The sequence below is a fragment of the Ailuropoda melanoleuca genome, chromosome 1 (assembly GCF_002007445.2).
Source record: "Ailuropoda melanoleuca isolate Jingjing chromosome 1, ASM200744v2, whole genome shotgun sequence".
Taxonomy (NCBI): Eukaryota; Metazoa; Chordata; class Mammalia; order Carnivora; family Ursidae; genus Ailuropoda; species Ailuropoda melanoleuca.
In genome coordinates this window covers 80,219,169-80,240,328 of record NC_048218.1, presented here as the reverse complement: position 1 = coordinate 80,240,328, position 21,160 = coordinate 80,219,169, and the positions used below count along the sequence as shown (strand labels likewise).

Here is a 21,160-nt window from a genome sequence, read left to right as displayed (position 1 = left end):
ACAAAAACAGACAATATATGTTTATTAGGCTAAGAAGTCTTGAAAAAAGCAAGTTTAAGCAAAGAGAAACTATAAATCAAATGTGGGACACCTGAGTGGCTCAGTTGGTTAAGTGGTCTGATTCTTGATTTTGGCTTAGGTTGTGATCTCACGGTTTTGAGATTGAGCCCCACATTGAGCCCCATGCTGGGTGTGGAGCCTGCTTGAGATTTTCTCTTTCCCTCTCCCTCTGACCCCCCCACCCCCAATGCCACTTCTGCTGTCTCTTTAAAAAAAAAAGTAAAAATAAATAAAATGTTATAAGGAAAGTGTATAAAACACAATTCTATAATATATAATAGTTACCTTGATTTTATATTAAAATAATTGGGAGTGATTGAACCCCAGTGACAGTATTTAGCAACTTTTGTTTTGATCAATCAATAAGTAAGGCTTTGAGGAAAATCACATGGATTTGTTTTAGAGGTATTTAAAGTGTAATTTTAGGAAATGATACTTTTATGGAAAGAAGGATAAGTTAATAGTTATACCAGGTATCTGGTGTTACTCTCTATTTACTTTAATAGTTTCATTTTGGAATTATTTGGAAAATGGTATTGATAATATTTCAGTCCTTCTGATAATGTCTTACTATATACTAGATTAGGGTTATATGATTTGCTGGGTTCCTAAAAGTAATTTTTATTATATCTATGAGCAGGATTCTTTTCTACAATATATTTTTCAGATTTTATAATGGAAAAGTATGCCTGGCGTAGAACAGGAACTAATGATTATTAGTTGAAAAAGCTATGAGTAATGTAGCTAGAATATAGTATCTCTTTTAAAGTGACATACCAGTATTGCTTAATTTTGGTTTTTTTCTAAAATTGTGAAACAGCATACTAAAACTACAAATCAGTGTTCTGATGTGGTCTTTTTCTTTCCACACTCAAATTAAGAGAAGAGGGATTCTTAGCATTCTGCTTCATGAGATTAAAATTGTAACAACCATAAGATGTAGTACAGGACCTTTTTCATTTCAGTTATATTTGTGAAAAAAATATAAAAACCAAATAATTTTAAAATTCCGAACTTTCTGTTGAGCCTTACGAATAACAGCAAAAAACTTGGATAAGCTTTTAGTTTTTCCTGTATCTATCTAAAAAAATTTAAACTACAAAATAAAAGAAGTCCATGATTAACATAAACCTTAGGATTCTCTTAGTGCTCTTAATGTTTTTTCCACTCTAAAAATAGTCCCTGCTCATTATCGTTTTGAAAATTGTGTTGATAGAAGGAAGCCACACTATCCAGAGATAACCATTATTAGCACTTGGTATATTCTTTCCAGACACACTTTTTACATAGTATTGATCAGACCTTCTGTACAATTTTTTTGTCTTGCTTTTTTTTCTTCAACATTCTTTGTTATAAACTCTGTTAACACTTTAAATGACTGCTCAGTGTTTTGATTTGAATTACTTTAATATACTTAACTTGAAAAAATTATCTTAAAAAATCGTTTCTGAACAAATACATACACTCCTTTAAAGGGTACTTAGTTTAGACTATGAATGAGTTTCTTTAGAACTAGCAATCTGTGGTGCTTGGATGGCTCAGTATGTTAAGTGTCTGACTTCAGCTCAGATCATGACCTCCAGGTCTTGCGATCAAGCCCCCACATTGGGCACCCCGCTCAGCAGGGAGTCTGCTTGTCCCTCTCCCTCTGCCCCTCCTCTTGCTCTTGCTTGCTCGCTCTCTCTCTCAAATAAATAAATAAATAAAATCTTTAAAAAAAAACAAAAGAACTAGCAATCTGATGAAAAATCACCATTTTCCCACATTATCTTACCTTAGTATGGTTATACATATATGAATTACTGCAAAACTGCATTTGAAAATCATCCTTACTATTACCAGGATTCCATTTGAGTTAGGTAGGATCTTTGGACTGTTTTACAATTTGTAAGGCAAAACTCATAGGAAAAAAATACCCATGGGGCGCCTGGGTGGCACAGCGGTTAAGCGTCTGCCTTCGGCTCAGGGCGTGATACTGGCATTATGGGATTGAGCCCCACGTCAGCCTCTTCCCCTGGGAGCCTGCTTCTTCCTCTCCCACTCCCCCTGCTTGTGTTCGCTCTCTCTCTGGCTGTCTCTCTCTCTGTCCAATAAATAAATAAAATCTTTTAAAAAAAAAATACCCATGAAATTTTCTGTGGAAAATAATGTCTCTAAATCCCGAGCAAATGTTCTCAAAGTCATTGGCAGCCTGTATTATTTGGCACATGCTCAGAGAATAAATTTAACTGTTTACTTTATAATAGTGTTCTACTGTCTTTATGATAATGGTATGTTTTTAGAGTTTTCAACAATCTTGAGTGTATTTTACTATTTATACATTCTTATAATTATTTTAGGTCAACTGGCTATTCTGAGGTGATAGTTGTCGTTGGAGGCTGTGAACGGGTTGGAGGATTTAATCTTCCATATACTGAGTGCTATGATCCTGTGACAGGAGAATGGAAGTCTTTGGCTAAGCTTCCAGAATTTACCAAATCAGAGTATGCAGTCTGTGCTCTAAGGAATGACATTCTTGTTTCAGGTAAATAGAGAATTATTACAGTAGCTACTTTTAATTTGAACACAGCCTGGCTGTTTCAAACAATAGTAGTGTCTCAGAAGGAAATCATGAAAGTGAATATGCCCACTTTCAGCAGATCAGTTTATACAACAAATAAAACCAAGGATGACTTTTTGCTCTTAAAAACAGGCTCAAGATGATCCAGAATGATTTATAAAAGATGCACCAGAAAAATGCCTTTAATCGTCATATTTTAAGTACTCTCAAATGCATATAGGATACAATATAATTTTAAAAAGCTTTTACCCATTAACTCCGTTTTAAGGAACACAGTAAAGTATGCAAAGTGAAAATTACTCATAGAATTAATTAAGCATCTCTTATCCACCCAGGTTTTCTGAAATTCTCCCCAAAGTTTATGAAATAGGATTTTCCTTAAACTTCTTAACTTGAACTTCTTTTATGCGATGTTACATCTAAAATCTGAGACAGTAAATGACAGACTTATACAAAGTATAACTACATTATCAATGGTCCTGAGTCTGTTATTTGGTTAATAATTTTACCAGCTTTGGAGTTACTCTATTACTACATGTTGAACAATATAACAACACATACTTTATTTTGTACAATGGTTTGCTTTTGAAAAAATGGGTGATTTTAAAAAATATTTTTAAAATAATTCTGTTGTTTGGGTGCTTCTGATGTCTGATTCAAATTAATAGTCTTAGACATTTGTAAAATTCATATTCTGCATTTTATTACTTGGGGCCTATAATTCTCAAGATAACAATTGGCAAAGTTTAAATCTGTTCTGTAGAACTGTTTCCATTAAGCTTTAAGAGAGTCCTTGTTTCGTTTATTAAACTGAATTCACAAATTCTTAGCCTGGGTGAATAAATCCTATGTTATAATTATCCATGCCTTGAGCATAAATCCTTTGGTGATATACGTATTATCTTGTGTACATTCTTCTGCATTTAAAGGTGGAAGAATCAATGGACGTGATGTGTGGATTTATAACTCACAACTAAATATTTGGATCAGAGTTGCTTCTCTAAATAAAGGCAGATGGCGTCACAAAATGGCTGTCCTCCTTGGTAAAGTAAGAGAAACCACTTTCTATTACTATTGCTGGCACATTTCCAAAATAAATACCACAGTTGAATCCTTCATCTTACTCACTCTCTGGGTATTTTGGATTCAAATTGTATTTCCTTCCATTTCTAACCTCAGTAGATAAACTGAAGATATAAACAATTTGACACTGTACTTTTGAATGGATATTTTGTTCTCCCAATTTGGAATTTGTAGCAGTGCAGCACATTTCTCTTTTCATGCTCCATTGGAGTCTGAATGCCTAAGAAGCATTGGAAAATAAAGGAGTTACATCGAGTACAAAAACAGTCCAGTGTCTAATCCAAGCAATCTTTTTCCCTTTACTGACTTTGGCAGTCAGGCAGAGAGATATATTTATCTAGACTGGTGTTATTTTATCTTTTTTCTTTATGTAAGTTAGGGACAAAAGAAATTTAAAGTAGTGTTAAGATAAATTCACCAATGTACTTTAAAGAAAACTGATTATTGACTGCAGCTAATAAATATTTAAAAATATATAATTTGGGGGGCGCCTGAGTGGCTCAGTCGGTTAAGCATCCGACTCTTGATCTCAGCTCAGGTCTTGATCTCAGGGTTCAAGCCCCATGTTGGGTTCCATGCTGGGTGTGGAGCCTACTTTAAAAAATAAATAAATATATGTTGGTTCTGAACCATTCTCTGTCCTTAGTAACTTGAAAAACTTTTGTGGACTAGTGGTTTCCAAACCTTTTAAAAGCAGCTAACTTTTTTAAAATTAAAAAGTTAAACCTAACATAAAAACGCATGACATAGAACAGATAAAAATACAGCAGTATACCAAGGGCTCTTTAGTTTTTCTTTGCCTCCATCTCTATTAGCTCCTTCAAAGCTACATTAAATTAATGAGCAATCTGAATAAAAGCATACTTGCTTGCACATGTATTTCTGACTGATTCCCTGAGACCTCCTTCTAAAAAGATTGCTGCCTCTTGGACCCTCATGTGGAGACATTTTAGAGCCGCCAATGAGAAAACAGAACTGCTCTAATAGAAAGAGATGGTACTGGAACCCTTCCCACTCAGCCTTTCATCAGCCCTAGTCTCCTCCCCCTATTTCCCCATAGAGGCTTCTTGAAATTTCTATACTACAGAATATTAGAGTTTCTCAAAGCACAGTTTGAAAGCTACTATTAATTCCTAAGAATATTGATCTATTGTGCTGCTGCTGTTGACAAGGTCAGTGAAATAATGAGGACCTTGAGATAGGAGTAATGGAAATAAAATACTAATTATATTTGGATATTTTCCAAAATCATTAGTTTGTCAGTAATTACTATATTATGCATAGTTTTGGTAGCCATGCCTCAAGAATGATAAAATATTACTGAAAGGGGCAGCTAAAATATTCAAGGGGTTGGAAAGAGAAGAGATCTGACTAAAAAAAATTGTAATTATTTAGACTGGAAGTACAAAGGCAAATGTAAATGATTGATGTCTCAAATATCATGTATGGATTGGTGAACACAAATTTATTTGACCAATGTCAGTATACTTGACTTGAAGTTACCTAAAACTTAGAAGCAGTAAATCAAGACACGAGAGGAATATTTCCTACCTTACATAGCAAGTACTCACGTCATGGAAACTGTTACCCCGAAAAATTGTAAAATGAATTCAAACCTGTAAAAGTATTTAAATGTATAAATGGTTCCTATTAAGAAAACCTAGGTAAAATGATTTGGAATAGAGAATCTAAGAGTAGGAAAGGAATCTTAGAGAAAATTTCATGTAACTTTTTCAATTTATGAAGAAATCTAATTCGAAGAGATCAAGTCACTTGCCCAAGGTTACACAGAAAGTGATAAAGCAGGGGCAAAACAAAGTTCAAGATTTTCTTAATCTAGAGTCCTTTCATCTTGGTGCTTACAGCATATATTTTTAATTTATGCATGCAGGAGAATGGTAAAGTTTAATCCACAAAATTATATTATGTGATAGGTACTATTACTGTCTCCATTTTAATTGAGGAAATAAAAGACTGACTCTCAGAGGATAAGTAAACTGTCCAAGGTTTACATTTCATAGCAATGCTAGATATTGAACCCTGCCTCTTCTGACTTCAAAACCATGCCCTTAATTGCTACATTGTGCCACAGTTTCCATATACTCTTCCAGCTGGGTGACCTTGAGTAAGTTACTTAACCTCTCTGAACTTCATAGTGTTGGGAGAACAAACCCACCAAGAGATCATTTTAACATAATATGAGAAGTGCAACATTGAAATACAAAATAGCATGGGCTGCTGTAGAAATTTGGAGGAGTACAGAAAGATAAATTGTGTACAGACTTGAATGTCTGTGTATAAAGTTTGGCCTTGACCACTTGGGCATCTGTTGTTGAACTATTAAAAGGAGTTGATGAAGTATTTTAGGAAGATTAATCTATGGTTGAGGGAGCACAAGAGTGGAGACCCAGAGATTAATTGTGAGAATATGGATCCTGAAGTAGGGTAGTGGCAATGGGAAACAAAAGGAAGGGACACATGTGAGATGCTGTGAAAGAAGACTCAGTGGGACTTAATAGTTATTTAGATATGGAGGGAAGAGTTGATAATGACTGTCGATTAAAGGACTTGTGGATGGTAAGCTGTAGAACCTCTCAAGTTCAAAGTTTCTTGTGTATCTCATGATTCTTAATGGATTATCTGCATATAGGTCATTTAATAAATGGCTTGTTGATTAGTTCAGGTATCACATGAAGATATTAATTTGTCTGCCTTCATCATATTTCTGGAAGTCCTTTGACATATACAGTATAGAGTTCATTATGTGAACTGTGCAAAGCATAGTAGATACTAAAATGAAAAACAAGATAGGCACTGCCTTCAGTGATCTTACGGTCTAGTATTCCTTATCTCATATTTTAGTTTTATAGATTTATTACTTCATAATGATCCAACATTTTCATCATCCATGAGTGTGAGCATTCAAGCAATCCTGTAATTCTCAGTGTGAGCAGTATCACCCTTAAGGGGGTGAAGATTGGTTCTTGGGGGTGAAAAATATTGTACTCTTTCATATATAAAACACAGATATACATATAATACATAAACAAATATACAATATATCTGTGGTAATGAAACTTCATTGGAGGGGGCTTTATGAAAAAAGGAAGTCTAAAAAGTCTCCTCGGTGGTGAAAGGGTGCTAATAAAAGTTTCAAAAACTAAGCTAGATTTATTGCAATTATAGTTATCAAGGGCTTTTTAAAGGGACAGATCCCTTAATTCCTTAGCCAGCTAATTAAAAATTCAGACTTTTGACAGTTAAGATTTTTCTGTGTATTTTGCTTATAGGTATATGTTGTTGGAGGCTATGATGGACAAAACAGACTTAGCAGCGTAGAATGTTATGATTCCTTTTCAAATCGATGGACTGAAGTTGCTCCCCTTAAGGAAGCAGTGAGTTCTCCTGCCGTGACTAGCTGTGTAGGCAAATTGTTTGTGATTGGTGGAGGACCTGATGATAATACTTGTTCTGATAAGGTAAGCCATGTTCTCTTACAGATATTACCAATGATGTATATGAGAAGAAAAATACAGAAAGCTTATCAAATAGATAGCGAGATCCCTTAGTGTGAGGAACCTTTTAAAAATTGTCTAGTACTTTATACTTTGGGGGAAAAACACTAAGTTTGAAGTTACTGAAGTGAAATCCTAATATGTCTAACAGTTTTCTGTAAAAAGCATTATCTAATCTTTTTGAAATGAAACTAATCTCAGCATTGAGATATTTTACTAAATAAATAGTTTTAAACCTTTTACTGCTAGTCTGTAGAATCAAAAAATTACAAAAACACAGTGGGGAAGTGAATTAGCAGAGGGTGGGATACAGTAACTGTACTGCTTCCACTGGGTCATCTTCTGCATACTTTAAAAGTATTTTTTAGAAAAAAAAAGAGGAAAGGAAACCTCTGTAATGTCAACAGAGGACAACTCAAATTTGCTGCAGTTCATTGAATTCGTGGGACAAAAGAACATTTGCCTGACACCTCAGAAAATACTGTTATTCTGGAAACAATTGTCTGATCTCTAACCTGTTTAGCAATTGTTAACTGAATTTTGTCCATCAGTTATTTATTTTTTTAAAGATTTTATTTATTTGAGAGAAAGAGATTGAGAGAGCACGGGAAGGAGCATAGAGAGAGGGACAAGCGGACTCTGCGCTGAGCACAGAGCCCGATGCAGGGCTCCATCTCACAGCCTTGAGATCATGACCTGAGCTGAAACCAAGAGTTAGACACCTAACTGACTGAGCCACCCAGGTGCCAATCAATTATTTTTTTAATTAAACTTTAATATAATGTGGTCAAATATTACATTTTTAGAATTCAGAATTTGTGATAATTCAAAGTGTACTAAATTGAAGTTTACTTGTGTTCTTTTGAAGAAACGACTTCCTAAAATCATAAAGAAATTGTATTCAGATTGAGGCATTGTTATCCTATATGGCACAATTTTTTAAAAATCTGGTCTGTTGGGGCATTTGGGTAGCTCAGTCAGTTGAGTGTCTGACTCTTGATTTCAGGTCAGGTCATGATCTCAGGGTCGTGAAATCAGGCTCCACATAGGGGGGGTCCAAGCTCAGCAGGGAGCCTGCTTGAGATTCTCTCTCTTCTTCTCCCTCTGTTTCTGCCTTTCCCCCCACTCATGTGCATTCTATCCTCTCTCTCTCTAAAATAAATAAATCTTAAAAAAAAAAATCTGGACTGTTAGTTTAGTGGAAATAAGTAAAGAAAACTTACCATAGTAGTGTAGTATCCATTCATCTTGGAAGCAGCCTGTGTTTGTTACTCTATTCTGCTTGATGGTAATAAATTTGCATTTCTTTTGAGAATTTTATAATTCAGACATTTCCTTATCAAGCTAACCTCTCTTAATTCTATGAATTAATGTGAATTAATTAAGGTAAAAAATGGTATTTCATTTTTAATCATGTTTCTATGTATTGTTAGGCTTTTTAAAGTAAATTTGCATTTTTGTTTAGAAACGTGAATAAAATATTTTTATATATTACTAGGTTCAATCTTATGATCCAGAAACCAATTCTTGGCTACTTCGTGCAGCTATTCCAATTGCCAAGAGGTGTATAACAGCTGTATCCTTAAACAACCTGATATATGTTGCTGGTGGGCTGACCAAGGCAATATACTGTTATGATCCAGTTGAAGATTACTGGATGCATGTACAAAATACATTCAGCCGACAGGTAATGACATAAAACAGTACAAAAAAATCAATCTAGGAGGGGCCAAATACATGGCCATTATAAATATACTGTAATTTCACTGTTAATATATTTCATGTATGCTTGAATTATTTTATAATTTTTAAAACCACATAAAGCATATGATATGCCTGTTTTGAACTTGTTTCAGGGAATTGTTTTATTGAAATAACTTATTTTCTACCATCCCATGGTGAAGCAGCTATTGCACTTGGGCTGGTAGTTTTTTTTCCCTTGACCTCTTTCAGAATGTACTCCAGTCCTTATCCCTATCTCTTACGTATTTTGAAAGAGAAGAAGTGCTCCCAAACTGGTTTCTTTCCTTCTGTAGTTTTTGTTATAAAAGAAATGGCTGGGCTCAGGTCCAGCACACTGGCTGTATCCCTACTCCACCCCCACCCCCAAAAAGCCTTCGTTCAGCCTTTGATTCATGGCTCTACCCTCCTTCAACCACCAGAATGCTTGCTGGTTCTGATGCTGGAAATCTGGATCTACCTATTTACCACTCCAGAGTTATACTGTCATAGGTGATTACTAATAATCTCAGTCTCATCTATATTCTCTTATTCTTTCTATCCAACCCTTAAATATGGGTATTCTTGAGTCTCTTTCCCCTACCTGCTTCCTAGTTTTTACTCTGTTCCTGAGTGGTCACATTTATTGACCAGTCCTGATGACTTTAAATCTTTATCTTCATTAAAGCCTCTCTCTTGTCTCCAAACTCAAAATTTCCAACTGCCTGTTTGATATTTTTTATAATGTCCCAAGAGTCCAAACTTAGAATTCACCTTCTTCCCTAAGCCTACTTTTTTCTGTTTCCAAACAACTGAGTGAATGGAAAAACTGTGTCTTCCTTACTCACACTCACACTTCTGGCATCAGATATATGGATTTATTCCCACATCAGCCAGTTCTCCATCTCCAGCTAAATGTCTCACAATTCAGTTCTGACACTGTCTGCCTGGACTTAGATTCCACACACTGAGGGCTCAGTTCAAGACTGCCACTGTTACAGATGCCAGATGCTGGTTCCAGCTTGTCCCCAGTACTTTTGATTGACTGGCTGCAAATTAACATTCCCACAGCCCCCTCCTTGGGTTCAGTAATTGGCTAGAACACCTCACAGAACTTAGGGAGATAAAGATAAGCTTCTGTTTATTGGCTTATTATATAATAAAGGGTATTAGAAAGGATACAGATGAAGTGGCACATAGGGTGAGGCCCAGAAGGGTCCCAAGCACAGGAGCTTCTGTCCTGGTGTTGAGGCGCACCACCCTCCCAGCACATGGGGATGTTCACTAACCCAGAAGCTGTTTGCATCCTGTATTTTGGGAATTTTTATGGAGGCTTCATCATGTAGTTATTAATGTAATTTCCAGCCCCTTTCCCCTCTCCAGAGAATGGGAAGTGGGGATGAAAATGTTAAGATTCTAATTATGGCTTGATCTTTTTGGTGACCAGGCACCATCAGCCCCCCATCCAGGAGCCTACCAACAGTCGCCTCATTAGAACAAAAGACTTTACTATCACTCAGGAAATTCCAAGGGATTTAGGAGCTCTGTATCAGGAACTGGGGGCAGAGACCAATACATATTTTTCTATTATTTCATACCTAGACTTAATTTCTTAGATTTTCCTCACTTTCTCCTAAATTGAATCCAGTATATCAGTTCTGTCTCCTCAGAGTTTTTCCTATTCTTTTCCATTCCTGTGTTTCCTGCTTTTGTTCAAGTTCTTATCAGGTCTTCCCTAAACAAAAACAATAATATTCTAATTAGTGTTCTTTAATGTCTTGCTTCTCTCACCCATTTAACCACTAGTTATTTTCCCATAAATCTTATTATGTCTCTCCTTTGATTGGAAACATACTGAATAAAATCCAAGTTTTCCCACTTCATTCTAGGCCTTCTGTCATCTGACCTCTGCTTGCCTTTTTAGCTTCACTTTCTGGAACTTTTTCCCAATTATATTACATGTCTATTAAATTGCACTTGCTAAATAGATCATATGTGTTCTTGCCTTGGTTCATGATGTCCACTTAGACTCTAATGTCTTTTCTACCTTCTCTACTTGTAATTCTTTTTACTCCTCTTTCAAGGACCACTTCATAGTTAAAACAAACTAAAGTTTCCCTGCTCAGGATTAATCTCCTTTTCTGACCTCTCATTGCACTTACACCTCTGTCATGGCAGTCATAATATTCTTTTATGGGTATAAATATTTATTTCCATACCAGAATTCCATCTTCTTGACAATACTGTTTTTTCTAACTCATTTTCTATGTATCTTGCATTAATTGGTGCTCAGTAAATATTTGCTGAATAAGTAAACAAATGAGACAGTGCAGTAACAAGGGTCCTAATTTTAAGAGTCATATATGCAAGATGTGTAAGAGATATAGACTGTAAAAATAATGCATAGGGTTTGAATGTAGCATCATTTTTCTAAAGTTTTTGACACTGAGGTATAGTCTCTAATTAGTAATGTATTCAAAGTAACATTGCCTCAGCTGATGAAAGGGACATATAAGACCTTCAGCTTCATGGTGTAGAGGGAATATAATCTTCTATTCCTCTTATATCACATTTAAGTAAAAATGAATCACATTTCTTTAGCTCAGTGGCGTCTCCTGGAAAGGACAGTCTCCAGCTCTATAGAGGTGAGGGTGTGCCCTACCATGTAAGAACCCATATTATAGTCACATTCACCTGTGTGACAAGTGTTTACACTTATTTCTAATTTTTTTAAGTAAATTCTACCCCCAAAATGGGGCTTGAACTCCTGATCCTGAAATCAAGAGTCATAGGCTCTACCAACTGAGCCAGCCAGATTCCTCAGTTTCTAAATTTTTTAATCAAAGCTAATCTTCATCGGCTTATAGTGAATATTTTAAAGTATAATGCATTTTCACCAAGAAGTACTGTTCATTCAGAACTTGGCTATATTATAGAAAATTATAACAATTTAGGAAGATAATTTCCAGCATCTAGAATAATACAGGGCATACAGTGAATATGTTTCTAACTACATGACTGGGATAAAACTAAGAAAAAACAACAGGACAAACATGGCACATTTTTTCTAATTAATGAATAATACTGACTTCAAAAATTTCAAAGAAAAAACATTTAGCTCAGAAGTATATTAAATCTATTATGACAAAGACAAATCATTAAAGTCTAAATCAAATATTCTATGTCATATCTCTTGAAGCAAACACTACTGAGATTTCTGGGATTATCTTTTCTCCTCAGTCCATTCTTAACTACCAGTACCTCTAAGTCTATCTTTGTTGGGGCACTTGGGTGGCTCAGTTGGTTAAGTGTCTGCCTTCAGCTCACATCAGGATCGAGCCCTGCATCGGGCTTCCTGCTTAGCAGGGAACCTGCTTCTTCCTCTCCCTCTGCTGCTCCCCCTGCTTGTACTATCTCTGTCAACTAAATAAATAAAATCTTCAAAAAAAATCTTTAAGTATATCTTTGTAAACAGTATTGATAGGTAATTTTTGAACCATTTGTAAGTGTTTGCCTACTGTTTAATGCTAATTAGTAAAAAAGGAAAAATCAATTGTAATTTCGTATTAGACAGTTATTTGTGTCAAACCTTTTTTAAATGCTTAGAATATTAAGTAGCAAAAAAGCTGAAAAAATGAGCTCTTTGTTTTGCAGACCTAATGAACCTAAACCAGCCTTTTTCTCTTTCTGTCCCTTACCATTTCCATGCCTCTTGACTCTTCATAAATCCTACAAGCCACAACTTGCTATTTTAAACATATTTTGCTTTTTAACTCTTGTCAGGAACATCCTTTGAAAAATTGTGGAATATTTTTTTAGGTCTATGATGAACTTTTTTCAATCCCTCTTCAGTAGCCCAAGTGTTTAAAATGTCATTAAAGTTTAGAATAATAGAGGATGCCTGGGTGGCTCAGTCCATTAAGCGGCTGCCTTCAGCTCAGGTTATGATCCCAGGGTCCTGGGATCGAGTCCCACATCAGGCTCCTTGCTCAGGCGGGGAGCCTGCTTCTCCCTCTGCCTGCCTCTTCTTCTGCTGTGCTCTCTGTCTCTCTCTCTCTCTCTGACAAATAAATAAATAAAATTTTTAAAAAATGTTTAGAATAATAAATGAAAAAAATCTGACTCTTTTTTGTTTATTGTGGAATTTTTTTTTAAGATTTTATTTATTTATTTGACAGAGAGAGAGAGACAGCCAGTGAGAGAGGGAACACAAGCAGGGGGAGTGGGAGAGGAAGAAGCAGGCTCCCAGCAGAGCAGGGAGCCCAATGCAGGGCTCAATCCCAGAACTCTGGGATCACGCCCTGAGCCGAAGGCAGACGCTTAACAACTGAGCCACCCAGGCGCCCCATATTGTTGGAATTTTAACATTTAAGCATTAAGCATTATGAAAAATAATAATTAAGGGGAGGGTTTTTTTTAAATATTAGGATCATGTTCATTTCAATCTTGAAAAATAACGTTAAAACTTCATGTATTGGGTTGCCTGGCTGGCTCAGTCAGGAAAGCATGCAACTCTTGATCTCAGGGTTGTGAATTCAAGCCCCATGTTGGGTGTAGAGATTACTTAAAAAAATAAAATCTTTAAAAAGGAAAACTTCGTGTATTGATAAATTCTTTTTTTTTTAAGATTTTATTTATTTATTTGACAGAGAGAGACAGTGAGAGAGGGAACACAAGCAAGGGGAGTGTGAGAGGGAGAAGCAGGCTTCCCGATGAGCAGGGAGCCCGATGCGGGGCTGGATCCCAGGACCCTGGGATCATGACCTGAGCCGAAGGCAGATGCTTAACGGCTGAGCCACCCAGGCGTCCCTATTTTTCCTTTTTTTTTTTTCTTTAAGACTTTGACACAGACACAGAAAGAGCACACAGCAGGGGGAGCAGCAGAGGGAGAGGGAGAAGCAGGCTCTCTGCTGAGCAGGGAGAATGACATGGGGCTTGATCCCAGGACTACAGATTGAGCCACCCAGGCGCCTTGATAAATTATTTTTCTTACTAGCTGTCATTACTCTTGAGATTCTAATAGAGTAAAATAAGCTACTATATCTGACACAAGTAATTTCCTGATACGAAGGAATAACTGATTTCAAGGTTGCTTGCTTCATTTATTTCTGAGCATTATTATCTGAAATGACATTGTAATAAGATCCTGTAATTATGTAGTTTAAGAATTATCATTAAAGTGACTAAGGTTCAATACTATAGGCTAGGTTCTATCTGAAAACTGAGGATAATATTGTTTTTTATTATATTTAGAACTTTTAGAACTTATAGAAAGAGCTCACTGTGCTTTAGATGAAAAATGTTGTAGTTTGGCACATAATTGGTACAATTCATGGGTGATATTCTAGATAAAGCTTTGTCATTCATTAATGATATGGGCTAAGTTATTCTGGGTATGTGTAAACTCTGATATAGGTATTTTTAGGTACTCACGAATTCTTTTAGACCTGAAGATACTATCTTCTATTATATAAGTCTACCAAGATTTAATTTCTTCTATAAGAACAAAACTTAGGGGCACCTAGGTGTCTCAGTCTGTTAAGTGTCTACCTTCAGCTCAGGTCCTGATCTCAGGGTCCTGGGATCAAGCCCCACACTTGGTTCCCTGCTTGGCCTGGAGTCTGCTTATCCCTCTCCCTCTGCTCCCTCCCTCCTGCTCCCCCCTACCTGTTCGTGCTCTCTTTCTTTCAAATAAATAAATAAAATCTTTAAAAAAGAGAGAGCAAAACTTACATACACAGCAAATCTATTCAAGTAAAAATGTTTGTTGTACTGATTGGTAGAACCCATCTCATTGTTAGTTATATAGAAACAGGATGATAGTAATATGCAATAACTTTCTGAATTAAAGTAATTGAAAAAGTAATGTAAATAGAAAATTTGACCTGCAGCATAACCAGATCCATGAATAGGGAGACAATTTGAGTGTAATTTCTTTCTTGGAAGAATCACTCTCATCCTTGCAAGAATATTTGTTTTTTATAGTAGTTATGTTATTGACAGAGAAGAGTAGGATTCAGCTAAGAATCCCATTGTGTGCAAAGTTAAAATATTATTTGGGGAGTTTCTATATCCCAGCCAAGGCTCCTAATAACAGTGCTTTGTTAATTTGTTTATAAGTCTTTCTCTCATTCATTCATTCAGCTTGTGGGTAATCCCACATAATGAATAATGTTCCTACTCCTTGGTCATGTAATAGCCACTGGCTGTAATAAGGGACCTCCCTGTAATAGGAGAAGCAAGCCGCGCTCTTCGAAAATATTTTTGTTCGACTACTGTTAAGTTAAAACCCTTCTCTCAGTCTACTACCCCCACTTCACCTCCCACATCTTGGCCCCAGTCATAACATATATTTTATTTTAACAGATTTCATTCATGCAAAATTATCTGGCACTCACACATAGAGCAGGAGTTGGGCAAAATTTCATGACTTCTTTTTCTGTCTGTCAAAGCGTGTCTTATTTTACTTTTCAGTTTGTTACCAAATTCCTTACCTTCAAGAGTTAATTTTTTTTTTTAATGTATTTGGTTCAACAGGAAAACTGTGGTATGTCTGTGTGTAATGGTAAAATATATATCCTGGGTGGAAGACGGGAAAATGGAGAAGCCACAGACACTATTCTCTGTTATGATCCTGCAACAAGTATCATCACAGGGGTAGCTGCAATGCCCAGGCCAGTGTCCTATCACGGCTGTGTGACTATACATAGATACAATGAAAAATGCTTTAAGCTCTGAAGCCAGGATACCTCACCCAAGAAGCCACACTGATCCAAGATGAGAGGTTTTAAGAACTCCAGAGTGGGAACTTGACATATCTCCTTTGTGCCGTGTACACAAAAAAGTAAAGATAATAATTGTGGTGCCTTTTCCCCTGAAATATCAATCTTTCAAACTGTAATAAAGCCTTTCCTGTAATTGGGAAAAAAAATGTTCTTGAAAATAATAGTGGTTATTGCTTGGGTTTTGAGAGTGTACCTTTGTAAGTGTTTGTAAGAAACTCATGTGGAGTAGGAAATAATGTCTGCCTGTGTAACTTTTAGGAATTTGTGAATGGTTTCTCCATTTATATATGTTTATCTGTAAGCCTTTATATTCCTTATTTTGTCATATATGTATAGAAAATTGCATGACTTAGGCTTTGTTTAGGTTAAATCACATAATGCTTAGAATGCTTACAAAGGGGGGGAGTCAGTTTTAAAAATCTTTTTCACTGAAAATATATCCAAACGGATTGATTTTATTGAAAGTTTTTTTTCAGTAATTGATAAAAATGTAATGACAATAATTTGAGTATCATAAAATACTGAATTATCATGACTTCTTAGAATTGCTCTCTTATATTAAACATATTTTTGGAAGAACATTGGGTAGGAGATAGAAAAGCAAGTGCCCCTAAAATGGGGATTAAAATTATAGGTTAATTCCTAAGAAAAAATTATGTAAGACCATTGAAGGAAAAACGACCCACTGTGGCTCTCAGAGTACTTATGTATCATCTCTAAATCCTCTAAGGAAGCACCTTTTCTTGAACCTGGCAAGAGAGTCGAAATCCATTTTGCAATATTATTTTGTGGAAAACAGGGACAGATTTTCTCCCTAGCCCAGTAGGGTTGACTTCATTAGTATGGTGCTTTGGGTGAGGACCTCTTCCCTGGTTATCCTCCTTTCCTGTGAACAGGTAAAAATCCTGGAGTCTCCACTCTTGAGTTGCCTTTAAAGGATAAAGCAGGGACCACCTTATCAGTGGGTCCATTTTTCTTTTAAAATTAGCTATCCAAAAAAACTAACAGCGGTGTTTGCAGTCTTTTAAGATAAATCTTTCAGTTGGTACCCATTGTGGAAAATACTGGTCAACATTCTCAAGATTCTCTACAACAAATTGTCTTTGTCTAGATTTTTCAACTCCAGTTTATAAGCTTACTAGTTTTCAGAGAGGAATGTAAAATTTTTTTCTAAGGCAAATGGAACGGCTGGAACTGTAACATAAGTGATTACTGTTATTCCTGGGTGAACAGATATAATTTACAACATTTTAGGGGTATTCCAGGGATGTTCTGGGTAGCCTGCTGGATTTCGACTGCCCAGGCGCTATTGTTGTCTCACATCATACTTACATACTCATTGTCACAGGAGAGATGATGCAAATGTGTGATGATAGTGCCACCAGATTTCTGTTAAAACCAAGTTAGTAATAAAAAACCTAACATAGATAAACCATTTTGTTTTCTCATCTTAGAATGATACAGAGATTTCTAATAAAGTGTACAGCTTCAACGTCAGTTTAGCTGGAATCTGAATTCTGAGGAAAACTAAAGATCTTATAAATGTTTAGGGAATTAAAATTTTCAGATCATAATTTGAAATGATATATACCTTTTTCTGATAATTATCAGAGCAATTCAGGAAACAATTTTCTATCATTTTAGTTGAAAGACAATTGTGAATACAATTGGGATACTTGTTTTAATTCTAAAGTAAACATCTACTTCTGCAATATACCTTTTGTAGATAATGGAACCTATTTAGTTCAGAGATTCTTTTCGGTAGATGAGATAATGTATGAGGAAAGTGTTTTGTAAATGCTGAGGATTATACAAATGATACTTGTTATTTTCATGTGTATTTGTAAGATCATGCCCATCCATACAGACACTTCACACACAAAAAAACTTTCTCAAGATCACTTGTATTGTAGTACTTTTGTCTATTGTAAAAGTATTGATTGTTTACTTGTATTTCTTTATACATTTTTTAATATCCATGTGTTTATTGTACTAAATTTGAAATGAAATCTTATAAAACAATTTGTTTAAACATAGACCTCATGCCAATATTGTTTAATTTTTTTCTACTTAATTTGAAACTACATAAATTAAGTAGGCCACCAAGAACCTAGCTTGAATCCTATGAAATTAACAATTTTTGAAATTACTCAACTGATATTTTAATATCCTTTATTTATCTTCCTTTACAGATTGTTGATAAATAATGTTAGCATTGATAAAAGAATTTTAGGGTATAATTAGTATATAAAAAGGGATTCATCAACCAAATTGTGTCAGGTTATATTCATACTGTCATCGCATAGTTGACAGATTTTCTTTTGATAGGAGATGCTCGTATAAGCCTTCTGGGTTAGTATGTATGTATATACACGTATAGATAGATAGTACGGTCATGTACACACATATATACAAACACCAAGAATTTGATCAGTTTGTGATGATCAGAGAAAAGCACGTAAAGTAAGAATTGGTTGACTTAATTAAATTCAATTCCAGAAGATTTTTTTTATTTGGGCATTTCTATAGTACTTTTTTACATTTGAAAGTACATGATGAGGGGCCTCTGGCTGGCTCAGGCAGTAGAGCATGCAACTCTTGATCTCGGGATCGTGAGTTTGAGCCCCACTTTGGGTGAAGTGATTACTTAACGAAAAGTTTGAAGTACATGATGGGTATTAGTGTATGCAGTCGGAATCTATGTAGCGCATAAGGTTTCACAAGATCAGAAAACAAATTGGAGGTAGAGATGAGTTTGCTAAACCCAGCTGTGATACCTCAGTGGGAAAAGGAATTCAAGCGTATGTGTTGTAGATTAACAGGAAAGTATAGTTTTTTGTTCATTAATGTGTGTTTTCCTATGAGTGAGCTATGAAGTGGTCTCATTTTTACAACAGTAGACCTTCTTCTTTTTCAGATTTAATCTTCCCACTGACTACTGCACAGGTATGAAATAGTAGCTTACTGAATCTTCAGTAAACTTTTGTTTCCCTAGATGACTGAAATATTGATATTTACTCCATTTAAACCAGGTGTTAAGAAAAAATGATGTAAATACTCAGGGAGGGTATTAACTTGTCATTTTTGCCTATTTGGGGTGTTTAAAGTGCCATAACTATATAACCTTCAGTTCATGATGCTAGAGTAAATTTAATTTGGTAAAGGGGCTTCACACAGGCAGTGGCTGAACATTCATTCTTTTACATTTAGAAAGATGAAAATGTTTTGTGGACTGATACATTTTCTCTTAGTGAATACGAATTGTTTATGTATCTCTACTGTCATATACCCTTCTGAAACTCAGGAAAGACAAAGGTTCAGTTTTACTACTTTTGTCTATATGCAAACCAGGTGTGTGTGTGTGTGTGTTTCCTGTTGTCTGGATATGGCAATAGATTAAAAAAAAAAAAAAAGAATTGCTGTGAGAACCCATACATGAAAAGAGGGGGTTTGAATTGTGTGTGCCTTTTGTGTCTTGAGATTTATATGTGGAAAAGACATCTCCAGCCTGTATTTTCAAAGAGAAGAGAGAGCTGTTTGTGGTGCCAAGTGATATGTCTCTTAAAGGTTTCCTATGGAAGCCTTTATTTTACTAAACTCAAGACACCAGTTAACCTCAACATAATTTTGGCCTTATTAGAATTTCTTGTGCATTATATTGAAAACCAGGTTTACATCACCTCACCCCATTATTCGTTTTGTTAAATAAATAAATTCGCCATATCAAGTAAACAGAATGGGGGCAATTTGGTTGGCCTTTAAGTAGATTTGACTAGGTAGTTCTACTTACTGTCACATCTAATGCTAGACATCAGAAACCACTTGAGCCAGAGTGTGAATTGATAATTCCAGAGACATTTTCAACATACTTCAGACATTTTTTAATGTTTTTTATGAATGTGTTACATTTGTGTGATTGCCTTAGATATTAAATTTACTTAGGACTAAAGATGATCGTCATAAATAATTTTTTTAAAAACAGCAGTAGTCATAACTTATTTTATATATTGTTCCAAAGAAAAAGAATTTGTTTTAAAGCTTTCAAAATAACTGCATCTGAATTTGTTTATGTGCCTTAAGTTCTCTAGTGCTCTTTAAACTTTTTTTTTTTTCATTCTAAATAAAGCTTACCTTAGATGAGTTTCATATTTGTTTCCTACGGAGTAATTAAACTCCCCTTCTTAAATTTTTTAATAAGCACCACGTGGTTGCTTGGCAGAATGAGAATGTTAAGAAATGTTGAGTGTTTGGCATTTATTATATTTGAGGGTTTTGTTTATTTTTGTTACCAAGGTGCTTTTTAAGATATTCAGACAAACATCTAACATTGATTAAACCTTTGAAAACATCGTTTGCAATATCTACATCTAATGTCAAAAAAGTAAATGTACTTATTTTTGTTCCATCCTTGTGTACTATTTTTTTTTCCTTCTACAGGCTTTTTTGTTTATATTTCCTGAAAAAGTTCTTACTCTTCTTTCCCCGTCATCCCTCCCCCCCAGTTTCTTCATTGAAATTTTTGACAGTTTCTGGAGCTAACTAAGACAACAATTATAGAGTTGGAAAAGAAGCATAACATGCTTTACAACTTGTACAGGCCTATGGCACCCAAATGTCATTTGCTTTCAGTGAGAGGCTCCAAGAATCTTCATAGTGAAAAAAAATGCTTTGTACTTTGTTCTCAATTTGGTTGTAGCACATTAATACTTAAATGTCTTGTTTATATTTTGTGCATAGTTTAATTTTTTTAAAGTTGTATCTAATAAAATGTCCTTTAACCATTATTATTTGACTATACAGTTGTATTAAATTTTGTTTACCAAAAACTTGTTGTTTTGTTTTAAATACATCCAAATGGTTGTGCAAAAAAAAAAAGGGATGGAGGAAAATTCATATTAATATATATGAATAATTACTTGTATGTCCATAAAGTAACTGGAAGAATAAAGAAAACATTGGTGTATATGAAGAAATGGTCGCTGAGGAACAAGTAAAAAAGAAATGCCTCTGCATACTCATATATAATTATGTATAAATATGCATATAGTCAGTGTTTTAGTCTGAACCACGTGGAAGTGTTACCTATCCACAAAACAATTATAATCATCAGAAAGTTACCCATAACCTGTGTACTCTAGTGTTCTTTGATTTGACTCTCAAAAGTACCCCTGTAGTAATATTAAGAGTAAAGAACTGAAGGAATTTTCTTTCAGATGTCAAAGAGAGGGCATATTAGTTACAGGATAGGCAATGTCTGATTTTACATTAACAAAAGTAAAATTTTGAGATGATATAAATATGTTACAGAAGCATGTGCAATGCTTAGCTTTTTATGCTTAGTTTTTAAATGGTGCCATCAAAATAAAATGGCAAGTTAGAGTGCTTCTTAAGTAATAAATGTTTAAGTGATAAATGTTAACAATTTCTCCTTTGACTCA

The 21,160-nt window shown here is 35.1% G+C and overlaps 1 protein-coding gene across 8 annotated transcripts in view; it reads left to right on the top strand.

Annotated features, from left to right (window-relative positions):
• The window catches only part of KLHL24 (kelch like family member 24), a 41,334-nt gene extending 20,786 nt beyond the window's left edge, over positions 1 to 20,548 (top strand). For all 8 annotated transcript variants that reach the window (XM_002915704.4, XM_034662025.1, XM_011220341.3 and 5 more), the window contains 5 exons: positions 2,400 to 2,584; positions 3,550 to 3,668; positions 6,994 to 7,182; positions 8,717 to 8,905; positions 15,475 to 20,548. In XM_002915704.4, the coding sequence (XP_002915750.1) occupies positions 2,400 to 2,584; positions 3,550 to 3,668; positions 6,994 to 7,182; positions 8,717 to 8,905; positions 15,475 to 15,675 (883 nt within the window). In that variant the 3' untranslated portion in view covers positions 15,676 to 20,548. The remainder of the gene's footprint in view (positions 1 to 2,399; positions 2,585 to 3,549; positions 3,669 to 6,993; positions 7,183 to 8,716; positions 8,906 to 15,474) is intronic.
• The last annotated feature ends 612 nt before the right edge of the window (positions 20,549 to 21,160 follow it).